The sequence below is a fragment of the Dermacentor silvarum genome, chromosome 6 (genome assembly GCF_013339745.2).
Source record: "Dermacentor silvarum isolate Dsil-2018 chromosome 6, BIME_Dsil_1.4, whole genome shotgun sequence".
In the NCBI taxonomy this organism is placed as follows: Eukaryota; Metazoa; Arthropoda; class Arachnida; order Ixodida; family Ixodidae; genus Dermacentor; species Dermacentor silvarum.
Window position 1 is genome coordinate 165,878,810 of NC_051159.1, and position 19,716 is coordinate 165,898,525.

General features: G+C 44.8%; 1 protein-coding gene across 1 annotated transcript in view; it reads left to right on the forward strand.

Annotated features, from left to right (window-relative positions):
• LOC119455210 (uncharacterized) overlaps positions 1-19,716 on the forward strand; it is a 251,918-nt gene that overhangs the window by 176,564 nt on the left and 55,638 nt on the right. Inside the window, exon 2 of the mRNA XM_049669766.1 lies at positions 7,764-7,847. Coding sequence (XP_049525723.1) covers positions 7,764-7,847 — 84 coding nt within the window. The remainder of the gene's footprint in view (positions 1-7,763; positions 7,848-19,716) is intronic.

A 19,716-nucleotide genomic window follows, 5' to 3' on the forward strand; every position in this document is an offset into this window, starting at 1 on the left:
GCCTAGTGCAAGCTGAGGCGGGGGTCGGGAAGGGAGGAAGCTAGCGAAAAGGAAACCACGTGCGCATGCGCCGCGACTCCCTCCTCCGCCCTCCGGGTTGCCATGGCTACGGCGCGGCAGTTTCTTGATAGGAACCACAACAGCTTCTGCGGTAAAACAGACGAAACACTGGGAGACGTCCCACTGAGTTTTGCGTGCTTCTTTTCGCCTATCCCTGCTTGCGTTTATTTTATTTTATTTTTCACTATTATTATTTTTTGCATTTTAGGCGTTTTGCGTCTCTTAACTTTGAATACTCAAGACCCAAAATTCCATATTCACTTCTACGCCCCGAAACTGCACATTACGTTCATTTGTAAGCGCTTTTGTGACGAGTATTTATTTTCGAAGGTCAAACGCAGCGCCAGCAAAGCAGACAGTGCTGCATTTTACACCAGCCCATTCCAAGTTTTAAAAAAAGATCATGGCCGATCTGTAGGCTTATGAGTGCTTTTACGAAATATTGCCCGTCCGTGATGAAATTTCCTTGCTCGGGCAGGAAGTTTGAAGTTTTCATGCCACCCTGACGATCGTTTGACTGAATTATGGGGCTTAACGCCCTGACGCAACCATAGGGCTATGAGACACGTTGTAGTGGAAGGCTCCAGATTCAGTTCGACAACCCGGGATTTTTTCACCAGCCTTAAAAATATGATCCGCAAACACCTTTGCAACACGCGCCATTGGAGTGAGGCCCTGGAGGCCAGAATCGATCGTTCAGCCTCGTGCCCAGCAGCCCAACTTCATTGCCGCTGAGCCAACTAGTGATATTTTTTCTACTATTACAAGCAAACTACATCGTTTATACACGTTTTTTTTTCTACTTTCATCAACCAACTACATCAAACTATACTGCCCTTATAATGGAGGGGATTAAACCAAAGCGAAGTCGAGTATAGAAAGAACTTAGTTTCGCAATCGCCTGGATTACATTACTGTTTCTCAGTCTCCGTATCAAATATGCAGACGTGGACGTCATGGTGAGTCAGTTATAAGGTGTATGGGGGAGGGGAAGATGCTCTTGCTGGGCCATCCGTGTTTTGGTCTCAAGCAGCAGGCGCGCTTCGCTGCAAGGCCTTGAAGCTGTGCAAAAATGAAGTTTCCAAGGGCTTGAGAAGATTAAAATCGAAAGTCAAATTACTCCGCCTAGAAATCAGCGATTAAATTACACAGTACTTGATTTCGTTTCAAGTCCTTTTGGTCAGGCGCTGTCGGGAAGGAGAGAGAGCAGTCTACAGGAGCTTGACTAAACGTCCTGGTAACTATAGCGACAGCTGAAGAGGATTGAGCGCAATCCTCTAATCTTTCGTGTATTAATTAAGATAAAATTTCTCAGCACTAACTCATGCCAAACAAAGCACGAGCTACGGCACTTTTAAAGACGACGTGATCGCATGGCGCTATCTCTATATTGAAACGTGATAGTTAGCAAAGATGACCTGATTTTAAATTGGCGCAAATCGTTACAATGTTGCGTTTGATGAATTGAATAAATGATCCAAGTTTTCTCACGCTTGCCTATCTAACAATGGCGCTTAGTCATTTTTTAAGTAATAGCTTCACAGGTAAGTAAAGAAAAAGAAAAACCTCGCAATACGAAAACAACGGAAAATATACGTCTCATTCGGATATTCAACGTTCGTCAAAATACTGCATTACCTTTAGCCTCAGCAAAGTGACACACTAAGTTGTGCGAATAAAACTGGCAGACACAAAACGAACGGCCCTGTTTCCTTGCCGGCTAAAAAATTGCGCAGAAACCATCGAAGATGATTGTTAATGTAAGAGTAATAACCGAACGCTTCTGAAAGGTATTCACATAGATAATGGATGATGGGCTTCAAGACGCATAATTGTTGCCGTAAGAATATTTCGATAGCCATTGTTGTTTAATTGCGTAGTTACGTAGAGAACGGGACCATTAATGAGCACATCAGCAGTCGTATTATATGTGGCATACATATAAGAGGACTCATCGTATGTGTGTTCTATCCAGCGGTCCGAACACCAACGTGGAACTCAGCTGCCATACGCCTCTACTACCTCCGGAGGCCTCTACCGCAGTCGCCACAGGGAGAGAGTGGCGGGAAAAGACGAAGGCTGTCTTGCAAAGGGGAGTGCAGGTGTGATGCGGAAAAAACGGAGACCAGACCGGAAAGACGCTGAGCGTCTTTATTTCTGGTCTCTTTCTTTTTGCGACACTTTTGCGCTCCCCTTTGCAAGATGTTGAACGAACTAGCCCAACAACTAACTATTTTGAAGGCTGTCCTTCACGGGGAAGTTTTCCCGAGTGCTCTATCGCAGCGTTTAAACATTCAGAAGCCTCGAAGTTCTCGGATGGCGGCGCGTTCGCCTCACAGAGCTGGCGTTCAGCGACGAAAGCGCTTCTGAACATTGTTCCGCGAGAACACGCGCCCTTTGCATTGGCGCCTTTGTACCAGCGATGATAGCCCAACCACCACCGTCCACCATGAGAACCGACGAAAGAGCCAAATGAGTTATTTGCTTTAAAAATCACACAAACGCCATCAGAGAAGATTTTCAAAGTAACTTAATAGCCTCGCCCTGCCACCGAAGGGCTTCCAGAACCCTTATTTGCTGTCGATGTCCTTTTAGACACTCTGTGCAACATAGCGCTGGCATTCTTTGGCATTCTGTGCATTCTTTAGCATAGCGGTGGCATTCTTTCTATGCGCGTGAAACAAAGGCATTCTCCCAATTCTTCTTGGGTGACGTGGTCGTCAACGTGAAAGTTCTCATCGGCACTATTCGTCCAGTCTTCCTGGTAGGCTTTTCGTCGATGGGCGTTGGCCACACTCATTTGCTGTAGACGATGATCGCTTTCTTCAGCACTCTGTGCGGGAAGTGACGCGATAAGTGACACCATCGTTTCCGCTCACGCGGGGCTAATCCACGGGATCTCGCGCATATGGTGTGCAGCAGTGGTAGTGTTCCCTTAATGCCAGGAAATAATGCTCCGTTGGTGTTTTCCGTAGTAAATTAATGCTTCTTAAAAATGACACCAAAGCGTGTCCTCGACCAAGGAGAGTGGGAAAGACGCCATCGGGCTAGCACCGTAAAAGCCCGCCGACGCTACGCTGCGCAGAACGTTACACCTGCAAACTGAACGCGAACAATCACATAATCGTTCCCTCCCACTCGGCATTAAACCATGTGGCCTCCCGCGCGCGTCAGTTAGAGAAAGAGAGCACATCGATGAGTAAGAAGAATCCAATGTATCTGCGCCACGCAACTTCATGCATGCGGAAGCGAAAGGGGAATCCCCCCATTTCAACCGAACGGGGACGTCGTTCGGTGAAATTCAGAAAAGTACCCCTGAAACCTAAGAACCTATTCGCTCTAAAATTCCCCTGGCGTAAAATAATCTACATGGCCGTTTGTGCTGTTTTGTTTCGAACTTGACTTCCTGTTCTCTCTGGTGCAGCATGTTTCTCGTGACATAAAGAATGCGACAAGGTTGACAGGGTGTCCATCAAAATAATATGAGCGAGTGCCGAAGTCGATTAGTGCCGGTCTTTTTTATATGTGCTATTAAATTTTAAAAAAGAGCTAGAGACTGCGCAACGAGCGATGGAACAAAACCAAATGATGGGTGTGGCGTTAAGAAACAGAAATACTGTAGCTTGGATTAAAGAGCACCGGGTGTAGCTGCCGTTATAGTAAAGATTGGGAGGAAGAAATAAAGTTGTACAGGTCTTGTGATGCATGGAGCGGATAGACGATCATCTATTAGAGTAAAAAAATGCGGGCCAAGGGAATGAAAACGCAGTCGACGACAGCAGACGAATGGGCGTTCTGATGAAAGGCGGAAATTTGGAGGTGCACCATGGAGTCAGCTTACTGAAGACAAGGGTACTTAGAGATAGCTGGGAGAGGCCTTTGTTCAGCCGTGAACGAAAATAGGCTGTTGATGAATAACTGAAAGTATCGAACAAACGCACCCAAACCACCTAGTGAAACAGTAACCTAAGCATGAAAACATACAGGTATCTGAAAGGAAAGCAGTAGGTGTGTCACATATCAATTTGACTAAGTTTTAATCACGCGATATTTTTCGTACCTGATTGAAAATCTTATCTATGTTATTTTTTGACAGCCACAAAGTCTTAGAACCATCGAAAGTAAGCTATTTGCATATGCATACGAACAGCTGTCTTTCGATGGTTCCAACTCCTAACCTCTACTGGAGAGGCTATTCGCCACACGAGTGACTGACCAGCTAACACAGGGTTTCATGTCACAGGCACAACTATTTCGAAGACAAACATTTACGCGGACCTCATGTAAATCTTGGAATATATGTGATTCAAAGCTTTAATCATTGGTGCGTATCAAATTCTATACAAGTAACGGCCATTGCATATACAGTTGTGGCTACTTTCCTGCTATGCAGCGTGCAACCTCGCGCAATGTTTATGTTTATTTACCCCAAAGCTCAGAACTTCAACCTTATGAAATTTTTTGGTTTACTCACTACAGCGCTGAGACCTACACCGAAATGCAATTAATTAGTAACTTGTATGCACAGTTTGCGACGTCTACGAGGCGATGTCAGGATTGGGAAGATTGAGAGTAACGGCAATTGCGTATACAGTTGTGGCTACTACTTTCCTGCTATGCAGCGTGCAACCTCGCGCAATGTTTATGTTTATTCACCCCAAAGCTCAGAACTTAAACCTCATGAAATTTTTTTGGTTTACTCACTACAGCGCTGAGACCTACACCGAAATGCAATTAATTAATAGCTTATATGCACAGTTTGCGACGTCTACGAGGCGATGTCAGGATTGGGAGGATTGGGAGTAACGGCAATTGCGTATACAGTTGTGGCTACTTTCCTGCTATGCAACGTGCAACCTCGCCCAATGTTTATGGTTATTTACCCCAAAGCTCAGAACTTCAACCTCATGAAATTTTTTGGTTTACTCACTACAGCGCAGAGACCTACACCGAAATGCAATTAATTAATAACTTATATGCACAGTTTGCGACGTCTACGAGGCGATGTCAGGATTGGGAGGATTGGGAGTAACGGCAATTGCGTATACAGTTGTGGCTACTTTCCTGCTATGCAGCGTGCAACCTCGCGCAATGTTTATGTTTATTTACCCCAAAGCTCAGAACTTCAACCTCATGAAATTTTTTTGGTTTACTCACTACAGCGCTGAGACCTACACCGAAATGCAATTAATTAATAACTTGTATGCACAGTTTGCGACGTCTACGAGGCGATGTCAGGAGGACAAAGGCGACCTATGAGGCTTGTCTATGGAATAATAATGATGACAAGTGCATGCGCCAACAAGTACGACACATGTATTTCTGTATACACAGAAATACTCTGTCTTTCGTCAAAGGGGCATATCCCCATTCTGGAGGATTGGTCAGGAGTAGGCATATACGACCAGACAGCACATACCGAATGGGCAAATAAAAAAATTAAGTAAACGAGAGAATTTATCGAATATAATTTGCTGTTCCATTCTGAGTACAGTGTGTTTTAAAGATACTTATGAGCCTAGAATACATGTACAGATTTAGTGTCGTGATTTTGTTGTTTGCTTACGCAGAACAGAGGTTCGCTTACTGGCACTGCATTGCCGGTCAGCATACAGGAATTGTGTTAACCCGTTTACTGGTGCAGCAGGAGTTGCTGATGCCTTCCACAGCTTTCAAACCCGCGGGGGTAGGCAAGAACGGCTTCGCTTAAAACATGCGATGTACGTGGCTGGCAACGAATCTTGGAGTATGCCGGCGAGACAACCGACTGGAAGCACATAATTGCGGTATACCTGGTTGTCGAGTGCGTGTGCGAGCCGATATACTTTTTCGTATTATTTAGCCGCGCGTTTTCTGTGGGCGTTCTGTTTTATTTTCTTGCAACGTGCAGTGTAAGTTGTGGTCCTCCTTTTCATCCAGGACGCCTTAGCAACACTGCAGACGCAATAGCAATACTGATATTGACACATTGCAATACTGATTGCTATGTGTCGATATATATGAGCATAGACCACATCATGAATAAATCTTAATGCGTGAAACAATCTTACTACGCAGAAAACCCTTTTAAACTGAGTACCGCTGTTCTGAAAGGTCCTTGCCTTCAAGGTTTTTCTCAGCTGAGTCGACAGGAGTGTTGCGCAAGCACTTAAGTTTTTGTATAAAAGGTCAAAAGCATCAAAAAAAGGCAGCCCTCATACCAGAGTCATGTTCCGACAAGGGGACTCGCCTGACTCAGACGAGCACTACTGCCGAAATGTTGGCTGCCGGATGAGGCTTACTTTTTAACAGCGGAGCTTTTCGTTTCTCCGCGTAACCTTTGCTAAAACTCGCCTAGCGATGACGTTACTGCCCACCGCTGCGCTTCCCTTCGCCTACCTCCTCCTCTGTCACGCTAGCGATGACGTCACTGCGCACAGCTGCGCCTCGCTTCACCTTGCGATAGCCAACCCATAGCCAATCAAAGCTAATCGATAATCGAACAATTATCCGGAAAATGCTGGGGATGACTTTGTAGTGCTTAGCCTAGCCCAAATACGTGGCCACTACCTTGCGATAGCCAATCGATAGCCAATCAATAGGTAATTGATAATCGATCAATATTCAGTAAATTCCGGAAAAAGTTAACCCATAAGGCCAGGACCAGCTAGGTGCCGATCAGCTCCGCTGTTTCTTTAGCCTTGCGCCACTAGTGCAAGCTACGCTAATTTCTTTCTTTTTTTTTTTTTGCCTGTGGTTAATCTTTTGGATATTACAAAATGCCGAAGTGTAGGGTTGGAGGCACCGAAGCGTTCAACCAACCAAGAGTGGACGTGATGCTTTCCCTAGAGAATTGCGGCGGTGCAGTACACCCATACGGTTTCTGCTCCAAGCGTTCGAATTTCAAATATGAGACCGTGACTGCTTGTTGGCATCAGTGATATCACATAAAAAATGGACAGACTTGTATACGCACGCATACGCCCTGTTCGCTTGAGCGTGCGTGTGTATGAAGGCTCCCTAATGAAAAATATCGGGCTGCGCCACCCCTGTTTGTCCTCTCGTCTGTGGCAGATGTGCAATAGAGCCCACTGAGAGTTGCTTTCGTCGCACTTTTTTCCTGCTTTTTTTTTTTTATTGGGCTTGAGAGAACCACAAGAACTTTACTTGATGGTCAATGTTTGCTTGTTTTTGTCGTCGCGTACCTAATTCTAAACAGTGTAATCCCCATTTCGGCATCTTGTCTGCCGCAGATGTGCATTAAAGCGGACTGCGGCCTAATTTTCGTATAGATATTTTAGCGCGTATATCAGCGCTACGACGACGGCTCGAAAACATTATGCACGCGTTTTCCTTGTGTTCTGACAGAACTTCTTCATATGTATATATAATGAAAATCGGTGGGGGGGGGCTAGGTTGAGAGAGAGAGTTCAGTGAGGATCAGCGCATGGGGGATGTATACTAAACGTGCAAAGTATCAAAAGCACTACTTGAAAATAACTGTCTCATTTAAGTTGTTGTCAACGTACTATTTCTGCCCGGTTGATTCAGTATTTATGTATCATTCAGACAGAAGTGAAAATATACAAAAAAAAACACACATTCAAACCTGTGCCTCACACCCATCTGATACATATCTTGGTAGCGTTGTCTGAAACCGAGAATGGCAACGCTACACCCACTCCCGCCCCTCCCCCTCCTCCCACCGACCTTTTTTTTTTCAGCGAACCACCGTACTCCAGAAACACGAGTGGGCAAATACGACAGAAGTGCCTCGAGGGACACGTGCAGCATCTAGCCGACCTTTGGTGAGTGACACCAGTCTGATCGAAGCGGTTGCTGCTGGAATGAATCGACTGCTTTGAGCAGCAACGAATACCATTTCAAAAAGTATGCATCAACTTGACATGTCTAACGCCACAATACTGAGGTCTGCGCACAATACTCGTATTTTTTTCATATGTCTTGCTGCACATTTGAGGCTAATGTTGTGAATAGCTTTAAAAGCTGCAATGTTCACGACACAGAGCCGTCGGGAGCTACAGCTTTTCTTTTTTTTTTTTTTTTTTTTTTTTTTTTTTTTTTTTTTTTTTTAAGAGGAAGGCTGCGTTACTGCATAGAAACAAAAACAGAACAAGAATACCTATAAATACGAATGCAGCTCTGCATTGTACAGAAAGTCCCACAATGCTCTGTAATGTCAAGATGGTTGTCATTTCTGCCATCTTGACTCTACTCTGAAGTCAACGTGCCGTTCACTGCGGAGGACAGACTGTCTGAGCAAGGCCCCTCGATATGTCGTGTGCTTGGGCAAGTCCACAACAGTTGGTACACATTGGTGTGTTGTGTCACACCACACGTGTGCCTTATTTCATCCTGAAATAATGATACTTATAATCAACAAAACTGTCTCTGTCGTCGTCGCATGCATAAGAAAAACCAATGCGGTTCCCTGGCGTGGTGAAACGGCGCGGAAGCTAGCCAGCGCAATCTTGCAGCTTGTTTCGTCAGAGACTTCATGAAAATGCACGCTGTTTTTTCGGTGATGGCATGGGGCAAAGGAGACTGTTGCAAGTGACCGATACGTGAAACAAGATAGCCCGAGATGACGACATGCACTTCTGCTCAGCTATAAAGGGCAACTGCCCGGCAGCATTTACTTTTTTTTCAGGAACCTCATTAGCGCTAACTTACCACATTGCGAATATTCCAATTAGCAAACATTCTGCCTTTTTATTGGTCTTCTTTATGTTAACGAGAAAATCCTCCATCGCTATACTGCGTAACTGTGGCGGCCACCGCAGCCATTGCCCTCAGCATTATGCACGTGTTTTATGTCACTGAGAAATGTTTAAGGCAGCCCTGCTTATTCCCTTACGCAGTTTAATCTTGTCTCCGTAGATAAACTGCAAGTTTTGTTCAATGTTACGGTAATTTGGTTTTTGTCTTTTTTGCAGATGAATAAGAACAGAAAAAGAACTTTGTATTTTGCAATCACTGGCGCAGTGCTAATTTAGGCGCAGAAGCACAACGTCTGTCTGCCCATGTGGCTGAGCAGGTTCAGTATCTATCGCTGCAGTGAAGAAAGTTGAAACAATGTTTCAGCTTGTGCTATCTGCAGTTGCGTGGCTCTTCTTCATTGTGTGCATGTGCTCGGTAGTATTTGTTATTTTTTGTCTCTATTGACTAAAGGATTGTGGCACCCCTTTCTAATAATCGTAAGTGGGGCATGGGTAAGGGGGGGGGGGGGGTGAAAGATAGAAGCTGGTAAGCGGCCACGTTAACCTGGTTTTCTTTTGCCCTTATCTATGCCTACGAAATATTTCAGGAAGGTATATAGTTGTTTTTTCATTTGCTCACTTCGGTTGGAGTCAGCAAAACAGATTACTGTCGTTGTGTTTTGGAGAATAACCGCCAACAGTCGGTTTTGTACAGTTTCATAATGACCTACAATATACAAAAAAAATCACCGACGATTATGATACTGCGTAATGCGAAATTTGAGTGCAGCTCTATAAGTATTTTCAATTCGTGATATACTCGTATTGAGGCAAATAACTTGAGAGAAACATATCGCAGAGTCGGCAATCGTGGTATATCTGATCGGCGGGTCAAGCTTGCCGGCTTTTATACATGACTCGTCGAAGGTTCCACTGTAATGGCTGGTGCCACTTGGCTTCCAGAAAGTATTGCCCAATTCGCGTCGTGCGTACAATCAGATTACAAAACACTCGCAAGCCACGACAATCGAAACAAGTGCGAACGAAACAAAACCGAGCAACCCAAACACGTGCGAGCGAGATCTGACACGAGCAGATTATAGGGCACGAAACTAGCGGTCCGACTGAGACTAGATACGAGTACGCATCGAGCTGTCGGGAAGGGGGGTCCGGATAAAACCAGTTTCCCGCGCGCACGTCAGTGAAGGGACCGCTCTCGTTGGTCTCCGCCGTTCGCGGCTCACGTCTTTCTTTCATCTTTCGCTGCTGCGCTCGTTCACTCGGTTACGCCGTCGCCGACATTCGTCGCAGGAACGGGCCATTAAGAGTTTCGCTATAACACATGCGAATCCCAATGTAATGAATGCTTCATGGAATTAGAGCGTTCTGAGCGAAATTAACATTGGGAGTGTCTCAGTGTTGCTGGAATATTCTGCAAATCTTCAGAATTGTGGATCGAACAGTATGAATGTCAATCTTGTCGTTCTAACTTAAACCTATTACTTGGAAAAATGAACAAAATAATGGGTTCCCGTTTCAAAAAGCTCTTCTGGTGTGGACCGACAGGAACTTCGCCATTTATTTGGCGTTCGACGCTTTTAGAATGTTGTAGGCTAATGTGCAGAGACAGGCACCAATTGAGCGGCCGTAGTGTACTGTGCAGAAAACTTTACTTGAGACACTCAGATTACAAAAATAAAGTTATCAACTACATCATGGATGTGTGCGATGTCGGACGCCTCAAATCCACCTTGATTCTAAATCGGCTGTCGAGACTCTTTCATGCCGAAGTAAAGCTCTACATAATTATCGACTCTGAAGCTGTAGTCCGGATACTGCAGAAAAAAGTTCCATACAATCGAGGAGTTCTGACTCCTCAGCAACAATTGTTGGCAATTACTCACAGAAATCTGCATTTGAGCTACGATGTTTACGATTATGGCGCGATGCAGCATCTCTAAAAACGTACCTGTTCATTTGACTGCGCCCTGTCCGTAGCACGCTTTTGCAAGTCTAATATGAATTACCAAGTACCAACTCATCTAATTTCGTCAACTGATAAGTCTGAAGTAACTGTTCAGTTTACATAGGCCACACATTAGCGAATGCATCTCACTCTTGAAATAGGCATCTGTCCGTTCCGTGTTGTGCGTCCCCAATGTTGTTCCCGATATCTGCTCACTATGCCCCACGATAAGTCGAAAGGTTCTCCAAGTGGACATATAGTTTATGCCCGGAGGCCTGCTGGCCATTCCAATTACCAAGCCTACAACCAAACATCACGAATATTCATGAACAGTGGCCACCCCTGTCCCATACAAGTACCCTTACAATTCCTTGGCTCCACAGCGGAAGTGTGCATGCACTTGTTGCCACCTCATCGCTGCCGTTAAATGAGCCAATGACTCCGTGTGCAATTCAGGATGTGCTGCCATAAATTAAGATTGACGGGAGGATTAACGCAAGACGCCTACGACGCGTCCTTAATCAAGCGTTGACGAGACATCCCATGGGTCTCACTGCGCTGTCATCTTCAGTAGACTGCTTTGTGATGACCTCCCTTCCGTTTCGCGTTTCCGGGCGCCGCAGTACACATTTCTAGAAAAAAGAATCAGCTTTAAATGCGGCGCATAGATATATGATGACTGTGGCAATAACAAGCTCGATACACTGGACTGCAGAAAAATCACCGTAGATGTATTCGTTTGTTTTAAGCTGACCGCAGAACACGTCTTGCTTTCGCTTGATGGGGGAGACGTACTAAGGAAACGCGCGAATAATTAATTATTCGTCATGGTTACTGGCATTATAAGCGGGTTACGGTTCTATTACATGAAGGATGTTGGTTTGCGACATGTTCAATGTCCACTGAGACAAGTGTTGCCAAACTCAAAGATTTCTATTTGTGTGGTACAGCTTTAACTCCTGCAGTAAAGAACTCATAGTGCTGAACATATATCTCGTTATCTGTTTGGAAACGTTGCAGTCTTGTATCAACAAACGCAAAAGTTTTGCATACTGACCACAAAATCGGAGAGAGAGCGAAAAAGAAGGCAGGGGTGTTAATCAGTCAGGAGTCAGGTTGGCTGCCCTGCGCTGGGGGAAGGGACAAGGAGAATAGAAAGAAGAGAGAGAGAGGGGAGGGAGCTCCCCCCTCTCTCTATGGAGTCACGGGAGTCAAGGGCACTCGCACGGGGGAGGGGGAGGATTGATTCACAAAGCATGTGGTGTGGCTCTCCGTAAATGGTCGGCTTCCTATAAAGTTCAACACGAAGCCGTCTTCCATTGAATATTTAACGTAAAGATTTAAACATGCAAGTATTTCGCTTATTATTTTTCGGTATCATGCACGATAGTTATTCCGCTTCTGCTACTGCAGAGTTCCCGGGATTCTCCTCTCAAATGTTTTTAATAAGCAATTACTTTTTTAAGGCCATACTTATTCGCTCTGTCTGTAATCATAGGCAGCATCATGCTTTGAAATTTATCTCAGTAAACAAACTCAGCGGGCTCACATGCTGGTGTCCCCAAAACTCAATCAGGGTATTCCATCATGCATGCCATATCGGTGGAAAAGACTAAGGGTGAATGAGGCAGCTATAACATAAGCAACACACACAGCCCGTCATAAATATTAGGCGAACTAGACGAACGTTGCTGCCGGGCAATTTTTAACTAAAGGAATCGTTGTTATTCGTGCACAAGAATGGCTGAATACATGAGCATGTTATAGAAAGTTAACAGGCACAGATCATGTTAAGCCGCAGGCAAGGTTTGTACTTGGAATTTGAATATCTCATCAAAACACCAACAGTATAAATACTGTTCTATTATAGTCTGTCATGTCATATGCACAGAAATGAGGGAGGTTTATGCGCAGTCGTTGTGTGCCATTTCACCGTTTTCCTGGTACAAGAAAAAAGACAGTAAAATGCCCACGTAAAAACGCTGAGACGTGCCCTGGTAGCGATTAACATGTCGTTGAGGGAAAAAATGAATTCGCAGATATAAAAAGATGTTAATTGCCTATGCTACTGTCGCGTTCTTCAGTGTTCAAACAAGTTCACGGGAGAGGAATATTGCGTGAATATCCACTGTTAAGTTCATTCGAGTACTGCTGAGATCTGATATGATCGCCCGTCACCACGGCAATGTAAATCCGCAAGGTGTCATTGAAAATGTTCACAATACGCAAGAGATCCTTTTGAATTTCCTATTCTGACGCATCGTGAACAGGACGTCACTGAGTAAGCCATCCTACGTGTTTCCTTTGTTCTGCCGTGCACTTGTTTGTATATGATGAATACTGAGGCTAGACAGTATATTTTCATTATTTTAAGGAAGTTAGCCTCTATTCAATTGTACTCATTGACGCTACTTACATTAAATTACCGTGTGGTCGGCAGAAAAAATGTGGCCCAACAGAGTATATAAGAAAATGAATCTTTCTCTTTTTCGCGAGTCGTTGCCATTCATTCTCTAGAAAAAATCGCTTGTCGTGCGTTTTAGGCTGACACGACTACAGCGTTTATTTTGTTACTCTGCAAGTGAACTTTACATTTTGAGTATGATGCGCAAAAAAAAAAAAAAAACATATCGCGTTGCAACGTGCCCTGCCGGCGTAAGGATCTGAAAGCTCGGCACATCCATTATACATTGCACGGGCAAGTTTCTGGCACACTCTGCTCTCGCATTCTTTGTTTTCTTTCTGATTTGTTTCAGAGCTAGTACACGTGGCACGTGAGATTATTCTTCCATTATATGCCTTCCGCGGGTTCCCTGTCACATTTCGTGCTCTTTGAGTCATCCGAACGAAAAAGCGCCATCAGGAATTCTTCATGCCGCTTACTTTTCTGAGACCAACTTGAATGATGAATGGCAGTGTACCTGCATACGCCATTCGTCTTAAGCTGCCAGAACATGCACGTGTCGCATTACAAGATATCAAGAAAGTGTCCCGTTTCCGTGCCATGAAAAAATGAAGATAATATGGAATAAAGTAGGAAGTACTTTGAGATGCAAGAATACAAAATTAAAACGTAAGAAAAAAATAAACCAGAACCGACGTGTGCAAGAAGACTGCATAACTATAGTGCCAAAATTATAGTTTGAACTTTAGTTGACCATGACCTCTGAGGAGTGATTTGACTCATGAGACTGATGCAAACGCGCGTGAGTTATCTTAAGCCTCGACAATTGCACATGTAATCGTGGGAGCGCCAAATACGGTTCCTTTGACGATAAAATTGGGCTAGCATAATGTATGCTGTGAATGTTTTTACGGGTAGCATGGATGACGAACCGGCCATCTTATGCAAATCTCGCTAAGAGATCATGTACGCTTGTAAGGGAATTATGCAGTGAGAAATAAATATGCACGCACATTACTGTTATCACTTGACTAAGTTCCCAAAAACAGGTAAAGACTACTATTCCTCGCTTGGACACAGCAAACACAAACACTTTCTAGGAGTGGAGACAAAAAATGAGGGCAACTATATTCGGGTGGCAGAGTGCAATTTTACTAATTAGATGTACAAATTAATCATTCAAGTGCTTAAAGTATGGGGTTATTTTTGATAAACTTTCTGAGTGCTTACACTAAAGATATCAAGTAATGAGACGCGGCGGTTGCTGCCAGGGTGGCATGGCCAAATAAGGCAACTCAAATTTTGTGGTACGTTTGTGTTGCGTTTCCTTCACAAATTAGGAATTCCGCAAGGGAAACAATGTGTCTGCTCAGAGCACACGTCCTATGAAAAAGGCTTGCTAATGACTGCTGCGGAAATACCTGACACACTAAAACTCGATGTATAACGTTTGTAAACAATTCCCATTGGCATTTGAAGGGGAAGTTTAGGACAGAATCTATCTCAGCTAGACTGTTGATGGTAATGCAATTAGCATTAAAGCAATGTAGTGACAGATCGTATTGCTGAAGTCGCGTTTACTTAAATTGCGTAATGGCCAGTCTCATGGCATCCGCCCACTTTGGTATGTAACTCACTTGTCAACATCATCCACGAACATGACGGCATGACGATGACTCTATGACGACGACGCAGTGAGGACATTATAGTGACGAAGAGGAAATGACTTCAACGGAACGAGAAAGACAGTATGATGACGACGCATGATGACAATGAGATGAGGATTCTGAAATGATGACAATGGTAAAACAACAACAGCGTGATGGTGTCGTGACGACACCGTCAATAATAATGAAGAATATAATGAAGCAGCAATGACATCGATAGAACAAAGTCGCCCATAGGATGACAATGGGATGTGGTTACTGAAGTGATCACGACGGTAAAGCACAGCGTGACGGCGACTGTGTGAAGAAGATGACGTGACGACGACGACGTGACAAGTGCCGGATGACGACGTTAGAATCAGGACGATGCAAGGACCGATTGAAGGACCACGACGACATCACGACGACGGTATGACAATGAATGCAGGACGACGACTGTATGATGATGATGCAATGACGGCTATGGCATGACAACGGTGTGATGACAAACGGACAACGACGACTGTCTGACGATGGCGTGGCGACGACTGTATCACGAAGACTGTATGACGAGAACGGCGTGATGAGAGTCGGAAGGCAAAGCTGGAGTGCCAACAGCGTGACGAATGCACGACAACTGCATGATAAGGATGGTGCAATGACGACAGCATGACGAGAATCGGATGGCAAAGCTGGAATAAAAATGATAATACAAATAACCACGATAGCATCGAGATCGCGAGAACATACATAATGGCCAAAGATGTTTGACAACTTGGCCCATTTTGTCGGCGTAGAAGGCATGAAGACATCGTAACGTCAGTCAGATGACGAAGCTAACATGACGACGATGAAATGACCACGACGGCATCACGACCGCTGGTAGACAACTTGAGCCACTGCGTTGGCCTAAGAGGATGGACGGATGGACGGACGGACACAGATAGATAGATAGATAGATAGATAGATAGATAGATAGATAGATAGATAGATAGATAGATAGATAGATAGATAGATAGATAGATAGATAGATAGATAGATAGATAGATATACTAAACACGCCTGATGTAGGTAAAGAATGCCAAACGCATGAAGCCAACCGCGAGAACTTGCAGCTAAAATTATGGCGTTTCACGTGCCAAAAGCACGATATGATTATGAGGCACGCCGTAGTGGGGGACTCCAGAATAATTTTGTCCACCTGATGTTCTTTAACGTGTACCCAATGCACGGTACACGGGAGTTTCTTAATTACGTACGGCCCCATTAAAATGCGGTCGCTGCGGCCGGGATTCGATCCCGCTCCTTCGGGCTTAGCAGAGCAACGTCAAAACCACTACGCCACCACGGCAGGTGCACTGACGGCTGGATGTAGAGTCGTTTAAACAAAGGTATGCAATCGCGCATGCTGCCCTGAAAACTTTAAAAGCGATACACGTGCCCAGAGGACGGGAGCCCTACATTCCCCCTAATAATTCAGCGCACCGAATACACTATGCCATTTAATACGTCTTCAGGACATACACTATGGCAAAAAAAGAAAGAAATGAAATGCCGAGGGAACCTTACCCATGAGTAATTTTGGCCCCCATAATTTTTTATACATTTACCCCCGCGCTTTCCACAATTGCACAGCTTATCGTAGTCTGCCGTGGTAGGTGGTTTGAAGAACAAATAAATCTTGAAACAACGTGAGCAAATACCGCCCGCACCGAGTGCCGATCGAGGCAGTCGTTTGTTATAGCGACGCAGTAAAAACACACACACACACACACGCCAGCGGACGCACACTCGCACAAATACAGACCAGTATTGATGGCTTTGCTTGCGTCAGAGCAGAAAGTGCAGGACGCAACGCATGCTCGCACAAGCGAGAAAATATTCTCGTCTTGTGATGGCTTTATTATCGAGGGCAAGCTAGAGGTGTTTGGCATGAAAATGCTTTAAAGTCTCGTTCTCTCGGCTTTTCCCCAAGGTACCGCACAAGCTATTTAGAATGTACACAGGGAATCTTGGAAGTTACTGCACTTTCTTATCTATTTCTTGCTCGGTCGCAATAAAGAAGGTACAAGAAAAACATGTGTACAATGGAAAAATTGACGGCGTTGAAATAAGGATCTGCACAAACATATATAGCGTACACAAATGCAAAAAATAAAGTATACGCAAGGGTAGCCGTCCCTGTAGCTCAATTGGTAAAGCATCGCAGGCGTAATGCGGAGGTGGTAGGTTCGGTTCCCATGGCGACATGTTGTCTTCTCGTCCACAGTTATTTTAGTCTTCCTTATCATTTCCACATATAAATTAAAAAGAACAGTTCATTTCTACATTATTTTCCTTGGCCTCATTGTCTGTTCGCTACGTATGGTTGTGGCTAACAAAAATCGGGTCCCTCAGCCCCTCTCGTCCTCGTTAAAGGATCGTTACACAAATTCGAATGACGATTTCAGATTGCCGCCTGCTGAGAGACCGCACTAAGTCGTCCTTACGTCATTATGATGGGTCGCCCCCTTTCTCAGCAAGAATACGCATGCAAACTACTGTGCATTTTCATTCATATTTCAGGCTACGAAATTATATAGAATTTCCTCTCCTAAAGTTTTAACAAAATGTCCAGTTAAACTCACTTCATATCTGCAATAAATCAGCATGTATGACAGCCGCTATAGCCCTCGGCATCTGTACAATGGATTTTTTAGGTTGTTCTTCACTCAACTACCCTGACATTGGTTAGTTCGATCACGGCATCTCGAAGGTACAGCCAGGGCCGGTCTTTATTCGCGGCCTGTTCAACGTGCGGCAAGGCAGAGACGATTGAACACCTGATCTGCTTCTATTCCGCCTACTGCAAGGAGAGGGCTTCTCTCTCCACATCGTTTCGACACTTCGGCTTTCCTGCGGTCTTGGCGTTGTCTCTTCTGTTCCCCGCTTGGCACCCCAGCGCCGTCTTCCAGTACCTTCTTAGGCTCCTAGAGGACAAGTGGCGAGTTTCTAACTTGTAAGACGTGGATCCAGTGATCGCCACCACCTTCTCTCCCTTCTTATTTCTTTGTCCCCCGCCCTTTCCCAAACGTCCTAAGCCGAGCTCCATAAAGGGCTGCAAGAAATAGGGCCTCTTCATCGCCGTAATCAATCTCTCTTTGATGGTGCTGTAAATGTCTTTACTTAACGTTCAAATATTTGCCTCCCGGCCTAGGTTGGTCTTCTTATCGTCAATCAGGAAAGACAGGCCAGAGTCCACGATATAGCAGAGGAGGGAATTAAAATTGTTTATCATGAATCCATGCCCGGAGGCTAGCCATGTCAGTAGGGGAAATGAGCCCTCGACGAAAATGCACTATTCGGTCTTTCTTGCACTGCGCATTCAAAGCTCATGTGCCGCTTTGGCAGCTTATTTTGTACTGTTAGCTTGCCGCGGTGGCTCAATCACTCTGGCACTTCACTGCTACACATAAGGTCATGGATGCCTAGTCGAGGTGGCCGCATTTTGATGGGGCGGAATGCAAAAAAAAAAAAAAAACACTCGTGCATCGTGCTTCGGGTGCACGTTTAAGAACGTAAGGTGGTCAAAATCAAGCCGGAGCCCTGCGCTGCTGAATTTTTCATAACCCGCTGTGCTGTTTCAAAACTCTAAACCCCGTAGTTTTCTCTTCACCTTTTTTTTAACAGCGTAGCTGTTTAAGCCGGTCGTAAATCCGTGACGCGTTAACTGAAAATGTGGGCCGATCCTAGCGTTGGAGCAGAAAGGGTCCAAGCGCAATGACCCATACCGCTGTGAACTCGCAAAGTGGAGCCTGGCTAAGTCTAGATAAGCATGGTTGGGGCTACTTAAGTTTTGTCAGTCATCAATAGCCAATCGATAGCCAATCAGTAGCTAATCGATAACTGATCAATAACCAATAAATTTGGCAAAAGGCTAGGGATGAATTGGTAGTGCTTAGCCTAGCCCGAAATCCAGGACTAGCTAGGTGCCCATCAGCTCAGGTGTCTCTTTAGCATTGCGCCTCCAGTGCAAGCTACGGTATTTTTTTTTTCTCCACTGTTGCACTTTGTGCGAAGGAGCCTTTGCTCTTGTTTCTCAGAGTCTTGAGGATGCTGCCACCAACGTTTTACAATGTTCGGCGTGAGGGCGACCTCAAGTTGAAGGTGCTGCAGGATCACTTTCTCCATTGGTAAAATATTTTAATGTTGCACATTCAAGTTCACTCAATGTATTCATGAATATTTTGCTACTTTCTGTTCTTTTTTTACCGTCCTGCTATCGTGAATTTGCTCGCTGAATATTTATTACGGGTCTTTACACTAAGACCCCCCCCCCCTGCCACGACTCGCATTTGAGCTATGGAAATGTACCAGTACTTGCATGTGCAATAATTTTATGGTCACATTCATAAACGCTCTAGATTCTTGAATGCGGGTTTGTGCACCATAGTGCTGCGTGAAAATGAAAGTCGAATACAACACTTGTGCCCGCGACCAAGGAGAGCACGTGTGTGCGTGTCAGAGAGGTTACAAAAAGAAATTCTTGAGTGGCAGCCGTAGCAGATTCTAACCAGCACAGGTGAAGCCAGCGCTTACCCCTACGTCACCCTTGAAATCATTCTGAACTACAAGAACAGTCGCAGTTCAACTGCTCTTCGTCTGATAATATAAATGTTTGACTAATTGGAAAACATTAGCATGTTGTTTCGGGCTAAAATCTTGTCATACGCTGAGTAGTGACACCCTGATCACCCATACAACTAGCCAAGACCTTCAAGCTTCAACTTAAAACCAGCGACACAGACAGGCACATCGAGCGGCATCTGTACGGCAAAAAATTGGCCGTGTGAAAGTCATTGGAAGTGAGAAGAAAACGCTTCCTGTTCTCCTAGAAATGCCAACGTTAATCGATTCCCCTGGTACTATGGAGGAGGCTGGCTTGACCTTCGGGACATCAGC